General features: G+C 47.3%; 1 protein-coding gene across 1 annotated transcript in view; it reads left to right on the plus strand.

Annotated features, from left to right (window-relative positions):
* lt (vacuolar protein sorting-associated protein light) overlaps positions 1-27,728 on the plus strand; it is a 66,443-nt gene extending 38,715 nt beyond the window's left edge. Inside the window, exons 16-24 of the mRNA XM_089546303.1 lie at positions 2,234-2,409; positions 4,394-4,586; positions 6,533-6,725; positions 10,222-10,362; positions 14,672-14,808; positions 19,645-19,744; positions 22,910-22,954; positions 24,533-24,609; positions 27,593-27,728. Coding sequence (XP_089402429.1) covers positions 2,234-2,409; positions 4,394-4,586; positions 6,533-6,725; positions 10,222-10,362; positions 14,672-14,808; positions 19,645-19,744; positions 22,910-22,954; positions 24,533-24,609; positions 27,593-27,643 — 1,113 coding nt within the window. The 3' untranslated portion in view covers positions 27,644-27,728. The remainder of the gene's footprint in view (positions 1-2,233; positions 2,410-4,393; positions 4,587-6,532; positions 6,726-10,221; positions 10,363-14,671; positions 14,809-19,644; positions 19,745-22,909; positions 22,955-24,532; positions 24,610-27,592) is intronic.
* The last annotated feature ends 233 nt before the right edge of the window (positions 27,729-27,961 follow it).

Consider the following 27,961-nt stretch of genomic DNA (forward strand, 5'->3'; position numbering starts at 1 on the left):
TGTATTAACAGGTACCGTCGAGCCCACTTATGACGTTTGCTTATTACGAATAGGGGTGGTGCTACGATCAAAATATATATTATGCAATGGTACTGCATCTCAGATATAGCATGTGACCGTAACTACACAACTCGGTTAGAGTGAACGAGGAGGCGCCGTAAATTCAACCCTGCAGTTTAAAAATGCAGGCTTTCCACCAGCATGGAGACCTAAAAAAAGTGTTTTGTAGCTGCTTGAAGGCCCTCCCCATCTTTGCTAACGTGTCAACCACAAATAAGGAATAGCTGCTTGAAGGCCCTTCCCATCTTTGATAACGTGTCAACCACAAATAAGGAATAAAAAGTTGGCATTGAAACCACCGGCCAAGTGTGCAGTGATGGGCTGCAGTGTCGATCGGTGCTTGCCAGTTGGCCTCAGGTGGAAGCACAAGTGTGGTGCGCGCGAAGGAGGGGCAGCGTTGAACGCAAAACTACTACACACGTGGTCTGTGACCACATGCCTTCAGCTTGGAAAGAGCCTTGATGGAGCCTGCATGAAGATTCAAACGTGCATAACTGACCTTTTCAAGAAATAGCGCTAGCTTTGCCTGACTTAGCATTTTTCGCTGTAATAGAGGACGTGCACTTACTTCAAACCTCAGATGCAACATAACGCAATCCCCATGGCCGTCAGGTTCGTTATAAGTTATTCACATGCCAAAGCCAGAGGAGTAAGGCTTCTTGGCCAAACAAGTAGAGCAACTGATTGTGGTGGTTCAGAAGTGTGCGCTCAGCAGTAACTAGATGGATGACTGGCAGATCTGTCTACTGCGGAATGCATTTTGCTCAGGTGAGCCGTCGGCAATGATAATCTGCGCAATGATGGTATGGATGATACAGATGATAAGGATAGCTCTTGAAATGCACGTTTTCAGTGTTGCTATATCATCTTAATTAGTCTCCCAAATCAATGCACATGTAATTGCTTACTTAAAAGTTGCGTCTCTAGGCAGTGATTTGGTTGAATTTTACGGAGGTGCCAATTGCAAACCCCAGGCGCGTTTCCTCTACTTGTTATGAGTGAGAGTGCAGCGCAGACCACTTGTAACCCTTGTTGTGGAAGTCACAATGTGCACTGTGCATACAACCAGTACTTATAACTAATGGCTCAGTGGCTATGGCACTCGGCTGCTGGCCCAAAAGACGCGGGTTTGATCCCGGCCGCGGCGGCTGAATTTCGATGGAGGCGAAATTCTAGAGGCCCGTGTACTGTGCGATGTCGGTGCACGTTACAGAACTCCAGGTGGTCGAAAGTTCCGGAGCCCTTCACTACGGCGTTCCTCATAGCCGCATAGTCGCTTTGGGATGCTAAAACCCCAATAAACCAAACCAAACCAAAACATCACATTTTTTTATACCTGTGCACAAACACTGTTGCACAGTGTGTTGATGTGTTTGCTTTTTTTGTTGTTGTTGTTTTTTTGACCGCTCATTGCTTGTCACCTATATACACTGAGCTCTGTGGTAAGCAACTGGTGCTGATGGTCCCGTAAAGGCACACTGTATACAGTCCTTTGGTGTAAGCCGTAATCATCTTCATCATCAGCCTTTGTCACCTGCAGGACAAACGCCTCTCCTGTATCGGTCCAATTATCCCTGTCCTGTGCCAGCTGCAGCCTCTTGTTGTCCTCAGATTTCCTAATCTCATCCGCCCACCTGGGCCTCTCACACTCCCTGCTACACTTTCCCTCCCTTGGAATCTTCTCTGTTATGTTAAGGAACCATCACTTATCTTGACTTTGCATCACATGCCCTAACGCACTGTAAGTGGTTGTGTATTATAAATGGTTTGATAAGCAGTAGCACTGACTTCCTTCAACTGATTTTTTCTGGGAATTGACACGGCCTGCTAGTCATTCTAGCCATACAACCAAAGTGATGAAGAGAAAGGCGAGAACAAAATATAAGTTGAGTCAAAAACAATAAAACCTTTATAGACAACAGGGTCAACGAGCTCAGGGTTTCTTACCTATTGTGCAGTTGACTTGCCAAGCTATTGGGTTCCTTGTATGAGTGCACAATCACTGCTTCTCTCATGCACAGCTCAATAAAAATTATTAGTTTCTTAGCCCGTTATGATTTAACTTGGCGTCTGATGGAATGCCTACGAGACATGGTGCATCCACTTCAGTCATCCGAGCCTTCCCTCCCCTTTCTTTGGAGGCCTGATCGTGAAGCTGTCTGATCCCGTGCAGGGCTTCCTGGAGCTCATCAACGAGTGGGACCCGTCCCTGTACAGCGTGCCAACGGTGGTCAACGCGGTGCGCGACCGCCTCAGCTACGAGCCGTCCAGCGTGCCCCTGCTCAAAGGGCTGGCCCACCTCTACTCCCTTGAGGGGAAGTTCGACCTCACCATCTCCATCTATCTCGAGTGAGTGAAGGTGTGGGAGGACGCTGTCGCACATTCTTCCATGTGTTTTTCAGCTCACACTTGTAGGGAAAGGATTACCTCTTTTCAAGTTATTGCATACCTTGCAGCCTTAGTACTACCTTGCAGGCATTAGTACTTCAAGTGGGGAGACATGTTTTTCAATATAATCGTTGGACTCTGACGATCTGAGACCGCAGCCTTGTATCAACGTGCAGCATATTGAGGAACCATGCTGAGCACACTGAGAACGTGGCCACAGATTCTTTCAAGCCCTTGTCAAAATTCACAGCAGTGGTGTCCTGATTATCCACAGCGTAGGCAATGATGTCTTTGTCCGCAAGCTCTCCTGTGGTCTCAACGTCGTCGTCTGTGGAGACAACATCGCCTACAGCTGCCTCATCACAGACAGCAACAGGAAATTCAGACACCTGGCTCCACAAATCGGCAGCTCGACAGCATCGTCGAGCTCCCCTTCTCGAGCTCAGTCTTTTCCAGCAAAGCAGAGACCGGAATATCGGAGGCAGGTCTGTATAGCTTTGTTCTTGACATCTTTCCAGAACCCACTCAGCATAGACAGGGCACTTAAGAGTTTTGATTTTTAGGTATCCTCCAGTCCTGTGGTTCTGCAGGAGGCATTCAATCAGGTGTTTCCTGCAGCTAACCTTCGCTACATGTATTATCCCCTGGTCCAAAGGTTGAAGCACCAACGCAGAATTCGGCGGCAGGAAGCGAATGCGATGTTGCTGAAACTTGCGCTGCAGCGGTAGGCGGAGCAATTGTCTATGGTGACGCAGGCATCGAGGAGCCGAGGCACACAGCTGCCTCAGTATTTTCATACGCAGCTGTGCGCACACATCTGGCTCCGTGAACACCGGGTCTCTCCTCTTCTTCAGCCCAAACGTCAGCCTTGCTCTTTAAAATGGTGCTCAGTGTGCTTCTTGGAATCTCGCACGCTGTGGCAACTTTGCATTTCTTCTTGCCTCATTCAACTCGCTTGATAATTTCAAGTTTCATGGAAAAGGGGAGGTCCTGCCGTTTCGCTGCTGCCATAACGTGCACACAGAGACACTGAAACCCATGCAATATTGCCGATGGCAGCACAACGCATGTACTGTGTGTGCAAACTGCATAACAGCGCGGGCACAACTGGCGTAATGCGCTAAAAACGCATATTTCGAATGGCTGGGTGCGCACCCGCCCCCTACATCATGAAAAGTCCGCGTCATCATTGGTGTGCGTAAGCTGCGCAGCACCATAGTACCCACAGGTTCATGCGGGAAGGCTAACGTCCAGAGGTGCGCTGAGGGAAAGCCAGCTTCTCGAGTGTTACCTGAAATTCAATCTATTAAATACAATGTCGTCATACATTTGCCAATACATTAATATTGTAGGTTAATGATGCTCAGAATTTATTCAATATAAAGGACAATTTGATCTAACCGGGTTTGACTTAATCGTATTCGACTATGTTCCGATCCAGAGACAGCCGAAAAGCTTGTTTTCAGAACATAGGCAAACATATGGTTTTGTTTTGCGTGGCCTAGCACACGTGACTGCCATGGTGCCCGCAAGGGCAATGATTACTTGGTAGAGTGGGGGAGGGCCCTTCTCTGCTGCATCTTGCGCACTTTTTATTTTGATTTTTGAAGGTGACATTTATTGGTGTGCCGTGACATGCTGGAGAAGCAACAAGCTGACTTTTTTTATCTCAACAATAGTACGCAGTTTTGGGAGATGCAGATGTGCTCTTGTTCTGCACATCTGACGCCCATCTGTCCTTTCTCCAGGCAAGGTGTATGCACTCTGCAAGTTGTGTAGCCAGTGACTGATGCAGCTGCAGCTGCCTGTGATTGGTTGCCCATTACATCATCACTGGTACGGTCTCATTTCACAGGCACTCACACTCAGAAACAACTCTGTGTTACCGAGTCTCCCGTGCAAACATCTCCCCCACAGACAGGGTGGCCGTCCTGTTGTCTCGCAGGATCGGTGCAGCGGACGCGGTGTTCTCCCTGGTCCAGAAGCACGGCCTGTACGGGGTGGTGCAGGAGAAGCTGGCGCTGCTCATTCGGCTGGACGAGGAGAAGGCCACCCAGCTGCTGGTGGACTCCACCGACCGCCTGCCCCCGGCCACCGTGGCCGACCGCCTGAGGCCACAGCCACGGGCCCTGTTTCGGGTGAGCACTGTCCCCCTTCCCTTCTATGGATCTCTAGGGTTCACTGTGTGTGTGCTGGCCGTTGTGGATGTCAGTGGTGACACTGGAATGCCTGATATACGAGGATGGGGCTCGTTTAAGTTTATTTTACTACTATGGCGGAAAATCTGTGGTAATGTTCAGTGGTCATAGTGCATGCTGCCATATTTTTTTTATGGCTGTAGAGAAGATTTTTCATCCTTCAATTTTATTACCAGTGGCAAGACAACGCAGATGGCAGACCTTTTCTCATTACTAGACAGCCAGTGTGTAGCACCCATATTTCCACCTACTGATTCAGCTCTGTGAGACAACACAGAAGGTATGTACGGCGTTAGTTCAAAGCTGTGAAGGTACATGTTCTCGGGAAAGCTGAACTCTTGGTCCGGGTACGCTTATCCGCTTCAGGCACCAATTAAATCTGCTGAGAGGAAAAATTTTTTTTTTTAGCATAAATCACAGTAAGTAGACCAAACAGATGTCAGATGTAAAAAATTGCACAAGAATTTTCACATTCTAGCACATTTTATTCGTGTCCACATGTGTGGACATAGCACCTCAAAGCTGTACATGAATGTATACTCTTCAACATTTTCTTGCCTTTTTAACTGATCGTTAGACATGAAAAAATATTTAGCTGTGATATCATATAAACTTCTGAAAATTATTCTTTAGTTCATGACTTATGAAACAGATGAAAACACTCGTTCGGCGATGACAGGCAGAGGAAAATTCCGCACTCCTGGAGCCAAACGTGGCAGTCAATCTATGCACAGTTTAGCCAATATCATTCAGCCTACCGTGTTTTTGCCTTGGCATTCCTCCGTTTCATCATCGGAGAGGTCATCATCTCCATCAGCTGTTTTCATGAACAACGCTTCAGCGCTTGAGTCATCCAACTTTCTTATTTTAGAAACACGGTCCTTTTAAGCAGTAAGCCCATTTCGTATAACACTTGCCCCAAAAGCACGGCGCATTGAGGCCATAAAATGCCCCCGATATTTTCAGCATTAAGGTGCCATGTCCATGTTTGTGGACGCAAAACTCTGAATGTCCGGCGCAGAGCATTTTATTCATCTGTGGTAATGACAATTGGTGTGGTGCTTCTACATTAACCTACTGACACATTCCGAATGGTAAAGTGCATCATTCATGGCCATTTGAAAAGAGAGCATGCAAAAGTAAAGGCTACTTACTCATCCCACCATAAAATGTCGCGAGGTCTAGTTTATTTGTTATGTACAAACACATTTCGCTGTAGCTGCAAGAGATGGCGCCACAAACTCAACAGGGAGGGTCAAAATGTTAAAGGCGCAGAATTTTTAGGTGGAAATTTCGCTTTGTATACGAAAATTTGAGCAGGTATAGGTCACTTCCACATGTGTGGACACAGTGCCTGAAGGGGCTATATTAAATGGAGAGACTGATGCATTCCTGATGGTACCAAGGCTCAAACCTCGTACCTCCTGTGTACGAGAAGATTTCGTTTTTAGCTAGGCTAATGCTGCAATGGGCCTTTGCAGAAGCATGATATTGCCGAAAGACAAGGAGGGTTTGCTTCACCTTACCCCCGGCTGTTGCTGCCAGGTGCTGAAGCCTGTCTACACAGGTTACAAGGCTATAAATGGAGGTATTTAAGCTCTTGCTTGGCTTGTGATGGCCCTTATGGCTTGTGTGTTGTTAACCCTGTAATGGACATACTTTGTTGAAAGTGGTACCAAAATAGTCGTTTAGTACCTGTGCTGCCATCTGTCAGGAAACAAAAAAATTTGTTTTTGGTGTGTCCTACTCACCTTAAACCAAATGAAGAGTGCCAGAAAGCCCACCACAAGCTGGACTCGTTATGAGCCAGAAACGACAGTTGGCTTGTGGTGAGTTTGGCTCCTTAGGGGGGTTAAATGTGTGATGCAACCCGTTTGTTGTTCCAGTACCTGGACGCGCTGTTTGAGCGCAGCCCCGCGCTGTGCGAGGGCCAGCACATGGAGCTGGCCCGCCTGTATGCCGAGTTTGCCCCGGCCAAGCTGCTGCCGCTGCTGCGCCGCTCGCACAACTACCCGCTCGAGGAGGCACTGCGGTTGTGCCAGGAGAAGCAGCTCACCCCAGAGACCATCTTCCTCCTGAGTGAGTGTTGAGCTGCTTTGACTCTTATATCCAGAGACAGAGAGCAGTCCCTCCGCAAGGCACGCTACATTGTGCCGTGACACGTTGCTGCTCGTTTCGGCCACCGCAGAAAGCTTGCATTCTGCATCAGCCCCTGTACAAGGTGCCTCGAAGGTCTGGTTTTTTTTCTGAGCGAGTAGCATAGCATCATGTACACCCCGGCGTCTTAAGTTTGCGGGGCACACGTGATGCCAAAAAATGCCATTTTCATGTAGCCTGGGCATATAGCCTGAAAACTACTGAGGCTCTGCAGAGTTCCTGTCATAAAGCACTGACTGCAGGTTTACATTTCTGGATAAATCTAGTGATTTCCACAAAATTTACGTTTTTCACAACTCTCATGCCCCTTTAACTTTGGACACTGGGTGTACACTGGGTGTGCAGTTCACTGTTGCGAGTCCGAGCTGCTGTGCTATAATCAGCTGGCCTTGGAATAGTGGCAAGAGATCAGTACTGCACTGTAGTACCTTGGTACTGCAGCGATAAGATGGCATGCAGTCTTCTATGTGTGTAATGTTATGTGCTTCCTTTGCTCTCTCGTTTCACTTCACTCATGGCTGGAACTTGAGTTTCCACATGACAGTGAGCTGCACATGCTAGCTGTTTATGCGTTGCTCTCTCCTCTTTACAACCATTTATGTTTGCATCTTACAGTTGACACATGCTGCTCAAAGCCGGCAGAAAGCTGGTAGAAGCTTACCGTATCAATGCATGTAAGGGCCGCACTTTTTTTCCAGATTCGAGGGCCAAATTTAGGGGTGAGGCCCATACACACGATTTGCGAAAAAAAAAAAAAAAGAATTTTTAAGCAGAAGCACCAATCAGGGAATGAGTGGTATTTATTCTACGTTCAGTCGTCACTTGCGGAGTCTTCCTACTCTGAGCTAGTGCTCTGTTTTTGTTGGTCGTTGTTTCGGTGTAAAGAATGGCAGCCATCTTGAATGTAGCCGTGAACAGCAACCAGATGCTTACCAGGCCCAGAGCACAAATGACGATTGACGAAGCACTACATTAAAGACTGCTGAAGCCTGGCCAGCAGCCGTCAAATGCATCAGACAGACTAAAAAGAGAAACTATGCTTGAGCGGCGTCGGCTCTTCCATCAGCTACTGACACTCCCCGGAAGCGCTGCTGTTCCGAGTAGCAGTGCAGCTGCGATTGGGACAGCAGCTCTTCCATCACCAACTATCAATGCTGAGCGCGAAGTGCACAGTTGAAAGTAAAAAAGAAAAAATCCTTTTGAACAAGCGCCCAGAATAGTCGAATGCTACTGGGTAGAGCCATAGAGCAAGCATAAAATTGCAACCACACTGTAGCATCCCTGATATCTCTTTTGTGTCGCCTTTATTTATGGTGCCATGCATTGGTTTCGATTGTAAGTCAACCCCCACCCCCCAACTTTGGATTTTAAAATTAAAAAAAATTTGCTGAAGTTTAGCTCTGGTTACACCGGGCAAGTTGCGTAAGCAGTGTCGAGAGCGCCCGACTAGGCGCACGGCAGTGCAGCGACGGTCCTGCCATTGCAAGCAGCATCGAGAGCCGTTGCCATAGCAACCGTTTCAGCCGCGCTGCTCCAGGCGGCAGGACCATCGCTCCGCTGCTGCCGTGCGCCTAGTCGGGCGCTTTCGACACTGCTTATGCAACTTGCCCGGTGTAACCAGAGCTAAACCTCTGCTAATTTTTGGTTTCGTTTAGTTTATTGGTGTTTAACATCCCAAAGCAACTAAGGCTATGAGAGACGCCGTAGTGGAGGGCTCCGGAATGTTTTTATTTTTGTTTCTTTTTATTGTTTTTAATCTGTTTCTTTTCTTTTTTTATTTTTATATTTTATTTATGAAACCCATGCATTCACTAGATGCGCCTTTATTCGTGCTGGTACGCTGAGCCTTCATGGCGGAGTGGTAGCGTCTCCGCTTCAAATGCCAATGGCCCTGGTTCAGTTCCCAGCCTCGACACAGTTTTTTTTTTTATGCAGCGACGCCGAAACGCTGAAACGGTTGCTATGGCAACGGCGCGCCATCTCTTTTACCTCGCTGCGGCTAGAGGTCAACCGTATTGCTTACGCAATAAAATAGGTCGACTTACAATTGTGTAAATACGGTACATTGGCAGTGCTATCATGCACAGTGGTCTGCAGGTTTTTTGTCAAAGCATGGCAGTGTGGAGGGCTCTGTGCAGCACATTGCTGAAAGTGGGTACACCAAATTCTGTGGCTGCTTGAATCAAAACATAAATCAGAAACTGGTAGAGTTCACGAGTGTCTGAGCTGAAGACAAAAGTGCCTACGCATTAGGAGTTGATGAGATTGCCCCACACACTGTAGTGCATTCACTGGGTAATGCCACAGTGTAAAATGTTGAGCAACTGCCGAGTTTTCTTGCATCTCTGACCGTCTGACCTTTTCACCCAGATTTCAGGGGAGTGGAAAAACGTGAGGGTAAATTTATTTAGGGAGAACCTGAGCAATGCTTGCATGCTGAGCAATGCATGATCATTGGCTACATGATGACGATTCTTCGCAGCTCCATAACGTCTGCCATTGCATGCCGTTGTCAGAATTGGCGGGCCGTGAACGATCCTGTAGTGTAGAATTCAGGTTTTTAGTAATGCTATTTCGATGATCTCTTGCCAGATCAATCATATCTGCATGCGCCGTCTGTTTTGAAGCCGCTTCAAATTAAGCGATGCGAGACCCTGTACCATCCGAATTAGCGAGCTTACATTGGCATAGACTTACGCCGGCCGGGAAAGAGCCAGCAGGCTGAATTATCTGGATTTCCGAATTAATGAGGGTTGAAATAAGGAGCTTTCATTGTACCTGCATCAGGCAAAATAGAATTTCTGAGGTCAAGCATTTTTGTGTGTTGTTTTGCAATTAGATGGAAGGCAGTCGCAGCTTCATCCTGTAGTGATACAGTATGTGCAGTGCAGGAAATAATCGCTGTGAAAGCGAATTGATGAGGGGATAACCGTATGGTGCTCCTGTTAGGTACGTCAGCAGTTCCTCAATTGTGTGGCCCCGCCGTGGTGTCTCAGTCGTTACGGCGCTCAGCTACTAGCCTGAAAGACGCAGGTTCAATCCTGGCCGCGGCGGCCGAATTTTGATGAAGGTGAAATTCTAGAGGCCCGTGTGCTGTGCAATGTCAGTGCACATTAAAGAACCCCAGGTGGTCGAAAGTTCCGAAGCCCTTCGCTACAGCGTCCCTCATAGCCTGAGTTGCTTCGGGACGTTAAACCCCAATAAACCAATAAACCAAATCAATTGTGTGGCATCCACCACTTCAGTCACACCGTGAAATGCTCTCAGAGCCCTGCTTCTTGCTGGTAGGTTTCGCAGTGCCCACATGGTGTTGGCGATGTGTGCAGAGTGTGATTAAAGTCTCGCACACTGTGTGCTCTCAATTTCGGAGCATGTGGTGGGAGGGGGGCGGGTTGACAGCCGCGTATACGTGTTGCAGAGCGCATGGGCAACACCAAGGAGGCCCTCCACCAGATCATGGACAAGCTGGGGGATGTGCACCAGGCCATCGCCTTCTGCAAGGAGCACGACGATGCCGAGCTCTGGGCAGACCTCATCGAGTACTCCCTCGACAAGCCCCGTACGTGCTGCGTCCCACTTCCCGATGGGAAAACAGGATGCTGACATTCACTTGCAGTCGGTTTTTCTGCGACTCGAGTAGTCTTTAGTATTTGATGCGGCATACATTTAGTAGAGTTGCCTGAGATATCAGGGAACCGCCGACAGGACGACTGCTACTGATTTCATAATTGTAATGGTGTAGCTCAGGGCCATACCGGGCTGCTGAGCAGAGAAGCAAGTCAAGGTTGTGGCAGGTTCCACACTAACTCAGTGGGGCCAAGTGTGCCTTTGTTCTATCGTGTTGTTGCTGTGGCACCCCCCACTCAGCAGCAAACTGTATTATCACAATAACCTTACCGGGGATTTTTTTAATTTCCCTAAACTATTTACCGTCAACTACATTAGTGCCATCCTGTTGCAAAAATATATTAATGGCGCACTTGCGTGGAGCAGATTTTTTGAAAGAGAGAGAGAGAAGAAATGATATGCCATACATTTATTTGTTTTGCTAGCCTATTGACTGAATGCCGGCAGGCAAACACACTTGTGTTTTGTGGCTCACAGCTGTTGCCACTGTGCCCTGTGTTTGCAGATCGATACCTGTAGACAGCTGCTTGTCCCTCTGCTGACTTGGTGCAAAAAGTACCTTTGTCACAGAGAATGCATTTGCAAATTCTCTAGGATGTGATATATATTTTTTTTTATGTTTATGCATTTATTTTATTAACGCATTAGCGTTAGCAGGTTCTGCGCATGCGAAAGCGAAAACATGGGGGACTGGTTGCTTTCTATCCACCGTGGCATGTAGCAGCTTTAAGCCTCTTCAGTTTTCTTCCTCAGATATAATAAACATTTTTCCGTTAACCTTGGACATAATGAATCTAAGTATGCCACCTCAGATATAACGAATTTTCGTATGTGGACCTCGGATTGGTGCTGACCCTGGATATAGTGAATGTTAAGTTTACCACATCAAATATAACAGACCTAAGTGTACCGCTTTGGAAACAACAAAATTTACTGTGTGAACTTCAGATGTAACGAACGTTTGTCCGCTAATGCATTGAAATGATCTACCGAGGATTACTTAAAAGTTTTTTTTACTTATGAGTACCTCAAAGAAGGTGTTACATGATGGGGTGAAACATCCAGCAGTTGATTCTGTTGATGGATCGTCTGAAGGAGGATGAGTGGAGTTGATGTCTGATGATGTTTGGCAGATTATTTCAATCCCTAGCTGTACAAACAAAAAATATAGATGACAGATGCACTGATATCCAGGCAGAGGGGTAAATGGCCGTCCCGTGGTTTGTGCAATTCGAGATGTTGTAAGCGGGGCTTATAATGCACTTAAGAAATGGTTGATAATAGAACTTATGAAAACGGCTGTCAGGCAATTTTTCGGCACTTAGCTAGAATTGTGTGGTTAGCATTACATTTTAGTTAAAGGGACACTGAGAAGAAATTGAAGTTGGCTTGTATCGACAGAATACCAGCTCCTGATTACAAAAACGCCACTCATACTGACAACAAAGCTCTTGTAACGTAGAAAAGAGCAAGAACCAAAATACAGGTATCGCCGCCACAGGCCAAACTCGCAAGTACAAGCGTGATGTCGTCATAGGACAAAGCAGTGTTGCTAGAACCAATGGTTCTAGCAACTCTAGGACCCGAGAAGCCACAAATCCCTGAGGCGCAGCCAATGCATGCGCAAATCTCCTTGACGTCGCCAGATGGCGCCACGTGCCGGGCAGCTACGCGCTCGCCTGAAGCATCGGGACCAATCAGCGCCTGCTCGCCGGCGTTAGGCGGGCTCCCGGTATGCCGCTAGCGGTATCAAGGTACACGGTATGCTAAAGGTGTCTATTTGCGAGAACTTCGTTGACGACTTCGAGAACGAGATCCATCGTAACGCTCGCAAAACGCCGGTGCAAACGTAAGCGAAGCGACTGTAGCGACGGCCGCAATAGCCGATAGATGCCTTCAACGTGCGGGGGCGGTAGCTTTCTTTTCGGCTGCTGCTAGGCCGCACTGCTGGCCGCCAGAAATCACGGAGTCTGCATCACGTCATGTCACGTCATGTTTCACGTCACTTAGTCCTCTGTCGTCATAGCCGAATCCCAAGTTTGAATCACAGCGGCGGGAAAAACCTTTTCAACTTCGAATCCAAATTTTTTAGAAATAAATGCATTTTTCTCTGCCGGCCAAGTGGCAACAAAGCGATGACATGCCGAACTATCGGATTTTGCTATAAAAAATATATTAATAGTGCTCTCCTCAGTGTCCCTTTAAGTGACACTTGCATCATAAGAATAGCCGAAGAAGATGAATATTGCTGCAAGATTTTGAACTGCTACCAGAGTAGTTACAAAGGTTATTTCAATAGCGATCTCAAACCGCACAATCATATTCCAGTTTGGGCCATTGATCAGTGACTTCATTGATGGGGGTGCTAGTTGCAGGGTTAGTGAAAAGTAGCCAGTAGAGCAATTTGCTGCGTTAGTGACCTGAGTTATGGAAAAAGACCAACTTAGATAGCGTGTTAAATGAAGCCTAAATATTTGTATGTTGTTACTGCGGAAATTTCTGAATTGTTGATAACATACCTTGAAGATGGTTGCGAATGACGTCGATGGAATGATAAAAAAAAAAACTTTTTTTTTTTCACATTTAAAGACATTAGCCATTTATTATGCCAGGTTAATGTATGCCTAATGTCATACTGAAGAAGCAAAAAGTTGTCGCTGTTAGTAGCAACATGGACTCAGCAGTTCTATCGGACCATCATAACAGGCTCAAGTCAGCGCATGTTTGATTTCCTTCTGTCATCTGTGTTCTTTGCATTGCTTGTTTCTTCCTATCAAACTGCCATAACAGGTACACATTGCAAAAAGAGGGTAAAGGTTGTTTACCTGCACGATGTAAAGGCGAGTCATTTTACCGTGGCTGCAAAGGCAAGATGACCAGTGGTCCTTACTAAGGGTAACAGAGTGGATTCCAAGAAAAGGCAAGCGTAGCAGGGTGCGGCAGAAAGTTAGGTGGGCGGATGAGATTAAGAAGTTTGCAGGAATACGGTGGCCACAACTGGCAGAGAACAGGGTTAACTGGAGAGACATGGGAGAGGTCTTTGCCCTGCAGTGGGCGTAGTCAGGCTGATGATGATGATGATGTCTTTGCAATGCGTCTGAGCCGAGTGAAGTTGGGGTTGATTTTGGGGCACCCTATATGTGGTGATAAGTATGTAGCGTGGAATGCTGACTAAGGAGCTTGAAAGGCGTGCAGTTCGGAGATTCCTGGGGTGGTGCTGCTGAGCAGGAGTGCTGGCCAGATGTTGGTGGACCCTGGGTAGGTGCCAGTTGGCGTGGCTGGCACCATGTTTCCACATTGTTAGCGGGCATCCAGGACTGTGAAGTCATAGCCCATATTGTATAGACCCTTTCTATACTGTAAAAGAAAATTGCAAGAACAGTTACTCAGTCTTTGCTTATGGCTTCAGGTGCTGCTGTCACTGCAGCCAGCACAGTGTTCAGCACAGTGTTCCGAATACCAATGAAGGGCTAGCTAGCATGCTTCTCCAGCCAGGATTACTGTTCGAAGCATCAGTTCTGCACTACGAGTATTTAAATCCAAAGCAGATCACACTCGTGACTTGCAATACAGTAAAACCACGTTACAACAGACACTCAAGGGGCCTGAGAAAGGTGTCTGTTATAACCAGGCCTCTTGTAACCAAAAATTCTAAAAACATTGAGGAGTTGGACGAGATAAGTTCATCCGCGTTGAATACATCGTCGGGGCTGTAACCGTGAAGTAGCTGAAGAAGAAGTTCACAATCTCTCGATGAGGACACGCAGTCTGTGATATGGCAATTTCACTGCAGCGAGACAGCAATCGCAACTGTGTGATGTGTGACATGAATCGAGGCAAGGGAATGAAAAGTGCAGCGCATATGGGTTGGTACGATGTTGGCTGCATTGCGTGAGCGTATCTGGGTTGTTTCTCTTCTAAATAGTGAAGGATTTACTCTAGGGACCCAAAAAAGTTGTCCTTAGTAACTGAATGTCTCTCGTAACTGTGTCTCTTGTATGCAGTGTTGTTAACATGGCAAATTTAGGAAAGCCAACTAAACCACTTTCAAATGTCTCTTTTAACCAAATGTCTCTTGTAACCATGTCTCTTGTAACGAGATTTTACTGTATTTCTAAAAATTTTCTTGACCAGTGGCATGTCCTTAGAGAATGGGGATGTCTTTCTTTGCCAGCGTAAGAAATTTCCACATCTCGTGCAGAAGTTTTGTCTTCGACTCTGTGGTTGCGTTATCCTTGCAGCATTCATCACGACCCTCCTCCACAAAATTGGGGCTCACGTAAACCCCATCCTGCTGATCCTGCGGATACCCGAGGGACTGGACATCCCCCAGCTGCGGGACTCCCTGGTCAAGATCATGCGCGACTATAACCTCCAGGTGTGTGTCTTTGTTTCCCGTTCAGATCGAATCTCATTTCCACTTGGCACTGTCGGGTATAGTGAAGAGGTGGCAAAAGAAGTGGTTCCAGGCAGCCATGATTGCTGAAGCCTTCTCTCTTTTTTCTTCCTGGCTGCGGCTACAGAGAAAAATTTTGATAAAGCTACTGTGTGATGACATTGCATAACAATAGGAAGCTTGACTGAAATTTTGTAGTGCCCCACTGCGGTGGCTCAGTGGTTACGGTGCTCAGCTGCTGCCCCGAAAGACGCGGGTTCGATCCCGGCCGCGGCTGCCGAATTTCGGTGAAGACGAAATTCTAGAGGCCCGTGTGCTGTGCGATGTCAGTGCACGTTAAAGAACCCCAGGTGGTCGAAATTTCCGGAGCCCCTCACTACGGCGTCCCTCATAGCCTGAGTCGCTTTGGGACGTTAAAGGGACACTGAGGAGAAATCAAAGTTGGCTTGTATCGGCAGAATACCAGCTCCTGATTACAAAAACGCCACTCATACTGACAACAAAGCTCTTGTAACATAGAAAAGAGCAAGAACCAAAATACAGGTATCGCCGCCACAGGCCAAACTCGCAAGTACAAGCGTGATGACGTCATAGGACAAAGCAGTGTTGCTAGAACCAATGGTTCTAGCAACTCTAGAACCCGAGAAGCAACAAATCACTGAGGCGCTGCCAATGCATGTGCAAATCTCCTTGACGTCGCCAGATGGCGCCACGTGACCGGCAGCTACGCGCGCGCCTGCAGCATCGGGATCAATCAGCGCCTGCTCACCGGCGTTAGGGGGGCTCCCGGTATTCCGCTAGCGGTAACAAGGTACACGGTATGCTAAAGGTATCTATTTGCGAGAACTTCGTTGACAACTTCGAGAGCGGGATCCATCGTAACACTGGCAAAACGCCAGTGCAAACGTAAGCGAAGCGACTGTAGCGACGGCCGCAATAGCCAATAGATGCCTTCAACGTTCGGCCTGCAGTAGCTTTCGTTTCGGCTGCTGCTAGGCCGCACTGCTGGCCGCCAGAAATCACGGAGTCTGCGTTACGTCATGGACACGTCATGTTTCACGTCACTTAGTCCTGTGTCGTCATAGGAGAATCCCAAGTTTGAATCAGAGCAGCGGGAAAAACTTTTTCAACTACGAATCCAAATTTCTTAGAAATAAATGCATCTTTTGCTGCCGGCCAAGTGGCAACAAAGCCATGAAATGCCGAACTATCGGATTTTGCTATAAAAAAAATATTAATAGTGCTCTCCTCACTGTCCCTTTAAAAACACCCCCAAAAAAATTTGTAGTGTCAGAATAAGCTTGTTCCTTGGCAGTCCGAGTTCCTTGGACTGCATATTCATAGGGCCCTTCATTTTTGGGTTTTATTTTTTCCCGGAATTCGTGGGGTAAAATGGGAAATATTTTTCGAGCTTAAATTAAGGTGCAAATCAGGTTTTAGGGGTCATTTTGCAGCACAAGACATTTTATCGTGACCGCTCATTTTTCTGCATTGCTGGATGCAATGCTTGAGAAGAGCCGTTTGCCGGACTTTCGACGAAGAAGCAAAACAGGCAGCGTATTCGAGTAGGAGGGCACGTAGTTCTCGCTGTTGAGTCACCGAAAGGTCCGGGCTGATGTCAAGGGATGGGCGCACAGGTCTAACAGCTTCGAACGCGAAACATTCAGAAACCTCCGCTAAGGGGTCGGCGAATGCGATGGCAGTAGCACGAAAAAGGTGCCGGGGCTCGTTAGAGAAGTTAGTCACCAGGAGCTCAGAGCAGCCGTCGCGGAGATGGATGAGACTTCGCTCTGAGCAGATGCCGTGGGTGAGCAAAAGGGACAGGTTGCCCTCTGCGACCACAGTCCCTTCACGTAGTGCGTCGCAGTGAACACTCACAAAAACACTGGCGCGTGGCGGAATCCAAACGCTCTCGGCGGATATTCGAAGGGCGGCGCGGCGTGGACAGTCCTCGGAGTAAACATCAGCTTTCTCGGTAGAAAATGTGACAGTGCGCTTTCGGAGGTCAATAATAGCTCCATACTCTCGCAGAAAATCAACGCCAAGGATACAGTCACGGGAGCAGTCAGGTAGAACTAGGCAGCTGACAACAAATGTGGAGCTGCGAATTTGGACTCTTGCTGTGCATAGGCCAAGCGGAGTCACGACATGTCCGCCAGCCGTGCGAATCTGCGTGCCGGACCATGGCGTCATTACTTTTTTAAGAAGCGCCGCTAGCTTTCCGCTTAAAATCGAGAAATCAGCGCCAGTGTCCACCAAAGCACTAACCTTATAGCCATCGAGAAGCACGGGTATATCCAACGAGAATCGATCTCCGAGTTCAGGTACTGCAGTCGTTGCCTTTAAATCGCGGTCGGTCGCTGTTCGCGTTGTCGGGGGGTCTTGTTCGCATCGATTGCCAGCGGCCTCGCCCCCTGAGGTCGCTCTCTTTAGTTTTCCCGGCGGGGACTTGGCGACCGTCTCTGCGCCATCCAGGAGGAGCTTTGGGGCTGTGGCGAAGGTCGGCGTGGTGATGGAGACCGAGACTGCCGCTGGGGAATTGTCGCCATGCGCTGCTGGGCTACGTAGTCCTCGATCTCCCGGGGTCGTTGACCTCTTGGTGGACGGGGCATGTCGATAGGGAACCCCTGCAGCCCAAGCTGTCGATACGGGCACTGGCGATACAGATGACCGGGTTCCCCGCAGTGAAAGCAGAGACGCCGCCGATCTGGAGCACGCCACAGGTCCGTCTTCCGCTGGGGCGATCGTCGATTGTCGATGTAGCGCGTGTCGGGGTGTGCGGAAAACAGCGAGCCTTGATTGGACGGAGGAAACTGCGCCGAAGAGGGCGCAGGACGTTGCAAGGCTTCAGCATACGTTGGACGACGGCACTCCGTGGGTAAAGGCGGCGGGTCAACGGACGGGAACGAAGGTCTCAAGGCTTGAACCTCTTCGCGGACGAGGCTAGCGAGAGAGCCGGCCGTCGGCAGGGGAGCACCGAAAAGCGCCTGGAGCTCTTCGCGCACAACGGAGCGGATCAGGTCGCGGAGAAGACCAGGGTTAGCCCCGAAGGCAGGAAGCGGCTCTGTAAGTGAAGCGGCGAGTACCGGCCGGTTGTAGGTGGTAGACCGCCGCAAGAGCATCTTCTCCATCGCGACCGCTTCCGTGAGAAACTCAGCAACAGTCCCAGGTGGACTGCGCACGAGGCCAGCGAAAAGTTGCTCCTTAACGCCGCGCATGAGTTGGCGCACCTTTTTATCTTCGGGCATGGCCGGGTCAGCTCGCCGGAAGAGCCGAGTCATATCCTCCACGTACATGCTTACAGTCTCATTAGGCATCTGAATGCGAGACTGCAAAGCCCTTTCAGCCCGTTCTCGACGATCCGTGCTGGTGTAGGTCTCCAGCAGGCGTCGGCGGAACTCGTGCCATGATGTTAGGGCGTCTTCTCGGTTTTCGTACCAGGTACGCGCACCATCCTCGAGACTAAAGAAGACGTTTCGAAGCTTGGCGGCGTCGTCCCACTGGTTGAATGAGGCCACGCGTTCAAACTCGAGAAGCCAGTCTTCTACGTCTTCGAGCTGACTGCCGTGGAATGGTTTGGGCAGTCGCGGATTCTGCAAGGTGTAGTAGGCTGCAGCTGGCATGGCAGGTCGATGAGTGGGTGCTCTGGCAGATTCCGAAAGCCCGTGTTCGGGAGGTAGGCCTTGGTTTCTCCGGCTAGCACGGTGCACGGGGGTGTCCACTAGCGAAGGACTGGAGCCCAGGGTGTCCGGAGGAGTATGAGACATATACGGGGATCTTTACCCCGCACCTCCACCAAAATATGTAACGGAAAATAGGGCGACAGGACGCTAACCGGCAGAATACAGCAAGCAGGCAGCCAGCCAGCGCGAGACACTTCAACGTCTTCGAAGACACTTCAGCGCCACCTGAGAACACCAGGTGGCAATATAAAGTGTCCAGTTTTTGCTCGTTATTTCGTAAACAGTAGATATAGAAATCACGGGTTCTATGAAAAGCTTTTTACCAGATAAGATGTTTTTTTCCTAATTAGTCAGAAATATTTCATCCCATATGTTACTAATCTTCTACGGTGCTCTCCCACATCTGAGCAAGACCAGCCTGCCTTAACTTGTACAGTGTAAAAACATTCAGCATCACAGCAACCAGTGTAACCATGCAAGATCCTCGGATCAGGATGTCATTAGTGTGGGTAGCACTTAATACAGTGATTCCAATAAACCGTCTGATCGGCAGCCTTGTTTGGGCCCGTCACATCTAAATCGCCCTTATCGATCTTATCCTCACATCCGCGTCATGAAAAAGAGTGTTAAAAGGGGCTTGAAATCGTCAGTTGACCAAGGACATCTGCTAGGAATAAGCACTGGATATCTGTGTTTTCAGATTTCTGAAGTGGAAAACTGTCATGATCTAGTTCTTGAAAGTATTGGTGAGCGCTATCAAAATACGGAAAAGGGACGAACACACGGGACGAAGCGCTTCATCCTGTTTGTTCGTCCCTTTTCCGTATTCTGATAGCGCTCACCAATACCTTCAAGAATGTATTTCCAATTAGCCCCGGCAGTAGCTCTTTTGACCATGATCTAGAAAGCTCATTTTTGGGGATAAATCGGGTTAGACCCAGTTTTTAAGGAATATGTCCAGGGTGCAAGAATAGGGTGAAATTGGGTTATACCAAAAACTAAGGGCCTTACGTGTACACCAACATATGGGGGCTCAGACTGCTTGTCTTTTCAAGTTTTTATCTTTAAAACGTGAGGCCAGCTGTTGGGGCGGCAGTGGTTGTAGCCTAGTCCCCGTCCGTCTCTGCTTGTGCAGATCTCCCTGCGGGAGGGCTGCAAGAAGATCCTGGTGTCGGACTGCATTGGCCTCCTCCAGAAGCTGCACCGGCAGCAGAGCCGAGGCATCGCCATTGCCCGTGAGTGGCCTCTCCCTTCTCTGCTCCCCCGCACCCTGCCCACCCTGGGTGGTGTCTGTCACTGGGCCTAAACTCCTGGGAAAGCTTTGCTGATTATTAATTAAAGGGGGGATGAGGGTCTTAAAACAAACCTTTTCATTTATGGCTAGAATCTCATGAAATTTTGCACAGAGATGCGTTTTTCTCTCCTGATTCCAAAAATGTAATTATAATTGAGCTGGTGGTCTTAGATCAAAAGTTATCTTAAATTTTAGAGTGTAATTTGGTAATTTCTTACGCAGCTTTAATGAACTTTCTCATTGCATTTTGTTTCTTTCAGTTACATGAATTGATAGCCAGCGAATTCCTATACCCAATGGCATTCTTGCTTTTTTTGTTTAGACCACAAATAAATAGCAATTTGCAATTAGCTTAACGAGTTGCAGTGTCAAATACTGCAACCTTTAACTCTTGACATAGTATATATCAGGATGACATGCCTTTACAAGAAAACGAAGAATGTCACTGGGTATGGGAACTCTATGGCTATCAGTTCATGTAATTAAAAGCAACAAAATGGGATGAGAAAGTTTATTAAAGCTGCGTAAGAAATTACCTAATTATATACTAGACTTTTAAAGATTTAAGACCACCAGGTCAATTATAATTGAATATTTGAAATCTGAAGAGAAAAACGCATCTGTGTGCAAAATATCATGAGATTCTAGCCTCAAATAAAAAGTTAGCTTTAAGATCCTCGTCCTCTGTTAAAGGGAGGAGTGACTGTGAGTTGACACTGAGGTGGGCAGTGTCTTGCTCAGGTGCTGAGCACATTGTGGCTGGGCTTATTCAGGGCTCTTGCATAGCTGTTTTATGAGACACGGAATTAGCTTTCCCATGAGGTTTCGAAATCTGAAACATCCAAAAGGAGCCGGCATGATCAGACTCACTTGGAACCTCTTCCGAAAGCTCATGTTCATGAAAGAAGCCAAGAGTCTGAAGCCAAGGAAAGGGTAGGGAAACATTACTGTATTTTCTGAATAATAATTGTGTTGATTGGAGAAAGATGTTAATCTAGGGACTGTTATAGATAGGAGGTAATTTTCTTAAAAAGTAGAGTATATGCTTTGAATAGCCGCCGCGGTGGCTCAGCGGTTACGGTGCTCGGCTGCTGTCCCGAAAGATGCGGGTTCGATCCCGGCCGCGGCGGCTAGAATTTCTTTGGAGGAGAAATTCTAGAGGCCCGTGTACTGTGCGATGTCAGTGCACGTTAAAGAACCCCAGGTGGTCCAAATTTCCGGAGCCCTCCACTACGGCGTCTCTCATAGCCTTAGTCGCTTTGGGACGTTAAACCCCAGAAACCAAACCAAACCATATGCTTTGAATATACTCTCTGCTGTCATCATCTACAAGCACGCCTCCTGGTCTTCATCCATGCCAGACTACACTATAGGAAGGGTGTAGAAACCTTCCTCAAAGAAACGAGCAGTTTTAAATTCTACTGGTGCTTACTAGAGTTGTGAATTTCCAAAACTAACAAAGACCAGCAAAAAAATTGCATCACTATAAAGGCCATACTGTTATTGAATAAGCTGTGCAAATGCTTAAATTGGCCACCAGTGCAGGTTCGCCACCCACGGCAGTTATGTAACGCCAAGGCTGCAGCAGAGTTTCTTTTTCTGAGGCCTAGCCCAACTCGCAAAGACACCTTCTGTGTATGTTAATATTTATAAAGAAAATAAATGAAGTATATTCATGACACTGCTTAGCAGCTGCCTATATATTGTGACGTATTGTGCTCTTATATCTATTCACAAGAAATGGAAGAAGTTGAAAAAAAATTGGGAAGTTTTGTATAAATACAACTTTTGGAGCTGATGTGGAGTATCTGTCAACGGGATGTTTATGCTGTGTCTTCGTTTCAAGCTGGGACAACTTAACAGGAAGCCACTGGTGTCTTCATGTTAAGTTACAACTCGTGCTTTATGATTTTAATACATAATGCGAAAGCATTACTTGACTATGTTTGCAGTTTTGTATCTGCAGAAACTGGACACAGAATGTGTCAGAAGCCAAAAGTTAGCAGTAAAAGAATGATTGAATGTTATAAGGGATGATAAAATGTCAATGCGCATCAAATTTGATTCATGTGGAGTAATTGGTTAATTAAATAGAGGCAAAAAAGTCAATAGGGGATGATAAAATGTCGATGCGCATCAAATTTGATTCATGTAGAGTAATTAGTTACTTAAATAGATGAGAAAGTCAATTAGCTGTCAAAATAGCCACGGACGTCGATATAGTGGGTGGACGTCAAAACAGCCTTGGATGTCGAAATTGTGGGAAAATACTCAGCCAAACCGGATGAAGGTTTGAGATAGATTAAAAGGTGGTCAAGTAATGTTAGTTAATGAAACAACATATTGAAAACTGCCAATGAACATAAAAATTAATTACGAACCATTAATTACAAACAGTGGCTGTAAATGCGGTGGCAGCGAACCAACGTGGTTGTCTGGGTAACATGTGACGTCAAGCCGTCTCGTTGCAATGGGGCCACCGTGATGTCAGAGGAGAGGGTGGCGGCGCGATGGGGTGAGCGGTGGCGCAGTGCAAGAACCTTCTAGAAAGTATGTGCGCATCACCTCCACTTCATGCGCTTCCGGCTTGCTTCAGTCGTTTCCTTGCTGCTGTCGAGTGTGTGCGTTCCTTTCATATGATTCGAGTGGTGGGGTATCTCGTTGTGCCATTGCGTGCACGCTGATGCGTTTGTGGTCATGGACGGGGTGTCTACATCATCGGACGGTGCGTCTTCAAATTCCGCCAAAACATCCTCAAAAAGGAAATGTGTGAGGGAACGTCGGGAACATAATGCTGAAGCGAAGCATTTGAAACGTACTTCGCAACACTAGCGAAAGGAACCCCAGTCACCAAACACTCGCCTCCGGAAACATGCTGAAGCAAGGCATTTGAAATGTGCTTCACAGCGGACTCCAAGAGAACCCCAGTTGCCTGACTCATGCAAGTCCCAAGTGAAACAAAGAGGGGCGACGAGTGCGGACGAGGCATCACTGCTTTCGCATTCCTCCAATGCAGGTCGCCGCAGTGATCTCTAACGTTCTTATAATACTACCCGTCTAGATGCTAGCCACCTCTGAGTGCAGTGCATGGTGCTTTTTCATGCAGATGACCAGCTCTGTCATGCCTGCAATCGTCGGATACTCTCCAAAGGCAAGTTGCTTTTCTTATGGAAGAGGTGATGCACTCTAAAGAACCAGCTTTCCCAGTAAGAACTTAATGAGGTAGCCCGTTTCTGCACATCCCATGACGGGCAGTTTGTTTATTTATTTATATATTTATTTATTTTTCAGTACCACACATTTCTCAGGAATGGGGTATTACATGAGGAATGGGGTGAGCCAAATGAAGAAAGGTTCAATGGCAGCCTTGCGAACTGTAGAGGATATGAGCGGTGCACATAGTCGATTAGCAGGTTGTTCCAGTTCCGAGCATTTTCAGAAAGAATGAGTGAAGATGAGCTGCAGTCCGTGCTGGAGGGCAGGTACGGCTGCTGGTAAGCAATGAGCTGGCGAGGTGACTGAAACATCAAGTGGTAAAATTAGTGAAAGAGGCTAAGCCTAACTAAAGATGCAACATCTCAGTTTGAGATTAGTATGGCGAGCCTGTGATCTGAGTACTGTGACGCTGTAGTGATAAGAGAAGTAAAAAAAAGTAAATCTGGCTATGCGGTTTTGAACAATTCAAGGGTGTTGGGAAGGTTATATTGACGAGGCTCCCAGACAGCATGCATATTCTAACTTAAGCAAGAAAAATGCAAGGTAAGTTAACATTTGAATCGAAAAAATAAAGGCAAGCCACAAATTTCTGTAAACATAACGAAGAGTGCAGTTGGCTTTGTTAGTCATGCTCGTTACATGTGCAGACCAAGTAGGTGTGTTAGGTTACACCGAGGTATTTATGTGAATGAACAGATTTTATTTCCAAGCTGTATATGACATACTTGGAGGACTGATAGGCCTGCATTGATGAAACGAGAACATTGGCGTATCATTAGAGTTTAAGGACCTCAACCATTTGCAGCTTGACCACCTGCACTGTTATTTATTGATTTATTCCGTTATCCTTAGGGCACAAGGGCGTTACAGAGGGGTGTGGGTTACATTAGAGAAGGGAGAACAAGCAGCAAAAAAATACAAATACAACTATGGATGAGGCTTGCAGGGATTAAAAATGATTACCGCTTCTCTACCCTCAACCCCTCCCCCCGGAAGTTAGACCCCCCCCCCCCCCCCCATTTCAATTTCTTGGGAAACCCCTGCTGTGTCTTGTCATCAGTGTGCAGCACCTGAAGATGCTTCCATTGGTCAGCCAACTAGCCTGAACATAAGTTTATTTGAAAAGGAGTTGAAAGTTATAGCTTCCAAGTGGGATACCGTAGTTGCTAGACTAGGTCTGCAACCTGGAATGCTCTCTATCAGTAGCACTTGCCCAGGCTAGGACGTCTGGAAAGCCCTTGCAAGGGACACTGTTGCCTTACACATAATCAGCTGCTCTGTGGTCACTGCCCACCTTCCCAAAAGGTGACTCGTGACAACCTGCAAACGTACAGCCACTGACCCTCTTGTTACATGTTCCAAAGCAGCTGTGCACTTTCACATGCTTTGGGACTGAAAGACTCGTATTAGTTAACCAGTTCATTTCTGTCCAGGAGATAGTTTGCTGACTTCAGAGTAGCAAGCTGTGACAGTGGGAGGAAGCTTTGAGTCTGATTTCGTGCTGCCTGTGCAGATGTGCGCCACATGGAAGATGTGGTGGTGTTCTTCTGCAAGCATGCATTCCACAGCAACTGCCTGCCCAGCCTACCGGTGAGACAGCTGTGCTTTGTTAAACTTCTTTCATCTATTTATGCACCCTTTTGTCCCTAAGCTGAATTGCAATTAAATATCTCACGAAGTATTGTAAGCCTGCTACCACACAGTACCGCAATATTTACTAATATTCTGTAAAACCCTTGAATCAGGAGGGCTTTCTAGAGTTTGGAAACAAGCCTATGTTGTCCCTGTGTTTTAAAGTGGCTCTAAATCATCTGTAGCAAACTATAGGCTTATCTCTTTGTGCTCCGCTTCCTGTAAATTATTCGAACATATTCTGTGCAGTGATATAGCCAAACACTTAAAATCAAATAGTTTCCTTTTCCAGAATCAACATGGCTTTAGAAGTGGCGTGTATTGTTCCACCCAGCTACTAGAAATTTTCCACGATGTAGGCATGGCTTTAGAAAACGAATATGAAACAGATGCCATTTTCCCCTGTTTTCAAAAAGCATTTGACTCTATCTCACACGACCTTCTAAAATTAAAGATGAAGACTCTGGAAATTGATGCCGAAGTTCTCAAGATGCTTGAAGACTATCTTGATGAAAGGAAACAGTGAGTGGTTATTGGTGGCAGTAAGTCAGAATACATAGACATGACATCTGGAGTTCCACAGGGATCAGTTCTTGGACCATTGCTGTTCTTAATGTATAATAGTGACATCGCAACCAATACATCTTCTCATATTAGGTTATTCGCCGACACTTGCGCTGTTTTTAGGACAATTTTATTTAGCCGTGATACGGAAATTCTGCAGGAAGGTTTAAACAGCATAGCTGTTTGGTGCCAGCCTGGGGAGCTACAGTTGAATATTAGGAAATGTTATCGGGTAGCATTTTCGAGTTTAATAGTTTTCGTTCGTATGAAATTGGAAATAATTCACTGGAAAAAACATCTGGAATAAAGTATGACGAAGTGAAATGCAGAAGTGGCAAAAAGGCATGTAAAACCACGTGGAAACACTTCTGCGCTCATGAGTGCCCAGTTTTATATATATATATTTATTGCCCAGTTTTGTGTGTGTGTGTGTGTGTGTGTGTGTGTGTGTGTGTGTGTGTGTGTGTGTGTGTGTGTGTGTGTGTGTGTGTGTGTGTGTGTGTGTGTGTGTGTGTGTGTGTGTGTGTGTGTGTGTGTGTGTGTGTGTGTGTGTGTGTGTGTGTGTGTGTGTGTGTGTGTGTGTGTGTGTGTGTGTGTGTGTGTGTGTGTGTGTGTGTGTGTGTGTGTGTGTGTGTGTGTGTGTGTGTGTGTGTGTGTGTGTGTGTGTGTGTGTGTGTGTGTGTGTGTGTGTGTGTGTGTGTGTGTGTGTGTGTGTGTGTGTGTGTGTGTGTGTGTGTGTGTGTGTGTGTGTGTGTGTGTGTGTGTGTGTGTGTGTGTGTGTGTGTGTGTGTGTGTGTGTGTGTGTGTGTGTTTGGTTTAGTTTGGTTTATGGGGTTTAACGTCCCAAAGCGACTAAGGCTATGAGAGACGCCGTAGTGGAGGGCTCCGGAAATTTCGACCACCTGGGGTTCTTTAACGTGCACTGACATCGCACAGTACACGGGCCTCTAGAATTTCTCCTCCAAAGAAATTCTAGCCGCCGCGGCCGGGATCGAACCCGCGTCTTTTGGGTCAGCAGCCGAGCACCATGACCGCTGAGCCACCGCGGCGGCGTGTGTGTGTGTGTGTGTGTGTGTGTGTAACCGAACCGTTGGCTGTTATGTTGGTTCTATTTGCCGCTAGTCGGCCAGCCCACACACGACAGTGCCGTTTTATCACCTGTTATCTCTCTGTGTCTCCGACTGCTGGCTTTGCGCATTGATTGCTTTGGGCTGCGCCTTCCTGTTCAAATTGCTGTGCGTTCAACTTCCCCTTTTTTAAGCAGACACGCTTTCATGCTGTATCTGTCAACTGTTGCTCAGTTATGTATGCACGGGGCGTGATATTGAAACTACCTCTTTGATCCTGCACATAGCTTGACTTTATGAGTCCATGTATAGTAGATCCCCCACGTTTGGAAGGTTATTTTTCAAAAAACATCGACTGATATTCGGCGATATATGGTACTTGAGGGGAGGCGGTTGGAAGATGTGCATCAATAGATGCACTGAAGGCGAACAGGAAACTCCCCTCTATTGGAGCAAATAATTGACATTTATAACGAACCCTCTGCCAGAACGCCCGAGTGCGCCTTATCGTTGGTGTTTGCACCCATGTTGTTACTAACGTGCCTTGTCATTCGTTGACCCCACACTTCTCACCTTCCTCCAGCTGCAGAACTGAGAGGAGAGTTTTTACCACTGCCAATATTGATACCCGCACCATGGGTGGGTGGTGATGCCATTTCAGCGGGAGCTCAGAATTCTGTCAAGATGGCGCCACCAATCAGTCATGGGAAAAAAAAAAAAGTTTTCAGAGTAGCGCATTCGAATCTTGATGGATGCAGCTGCCTATTTTTGGCAGCACAGTGCGTGCTACTTCTCAAGAGCTGTTAATTGATTGGTACAATGGTTAGGGGAATCCCCCAAGGTGGAGTATTTGTATTAAGTGAGTAATTACTAATTACTCATTGACATCCACTTGAGCACAGCCATACGACTACAAAGGAAAGCTAACAGGTTTCTCATAAACTTCGAAGTTAAAGAAAAATTCGTCCTGCTCCGGGGTTCGAACCTGGGACCACCGCTTCACCGGAGCGGTTGCTCTACCAATTTTGTTAACCGGGACGGCAAGCTTGAGGTAGGGCGAGAGTGAATTGATCAATAACTCGAAGTGGGAATGGTTCCCACTTCGAGTTATTGATCATTTCGCTCTCGCCCTGCCGTCAGCTTGCCGTCCAGGTTAACTCAATTGGTAGAGCGACTGGGTAGGATTTCCGTTGCAGCTATTGAGCTACAGTTAGTGGGAGGCACATTTTCATTATATGATCTATATCCTGCTGGTTTTCTTACAATCCATTTGTAAGGTTATGAGCATCTGTGCATGCGTGTCTCCGCAGATGTGCAGCCTATGCAGTGCCGACAAGCGAGCGCACAGTCTGGGCGCCTGATGGCCTGGCGGACGCTGCCAGCCTGCCATTTGGCGAGGAGCCCTCCAAGACTGCCAAACCGACCACCAAGAAGAAGGGAATTGGGAAGTGGGGGGGGGGGGGGGGGGGGGGGGGGGGGGGGGAGACACACGTGCTTGTTAATAAAGATTTATGCCGTCCAAATGTGTGCTTCTGAGGGAAGTTCCACAGTGGTCCATACAGCTACACTGTAAGAGTGATGGATGGGACACTGAGGAGCGCGAGATGTGTTGCCTCTTTGTATTTCAAGTATCACTGTGCTGGACCAAGAGGTACGCAGACATATACTCATGTGCCAAG

Source organism: Amblyomma mixtum, chromosome 5, assembly GCF_055824585.1.
Source record: "Amblyomma mixtum isolate Tamu chromosome 5, ASM5582458v1, whole genome shotgun sequence".
In the NCBI taxonomy this organism is placed as follows: Eukaryota; Metazoa; Arthropoda; class Arachnida; order Ixodida; family Ixodidae; genus Amblyomma; species Amblyomma mixtum.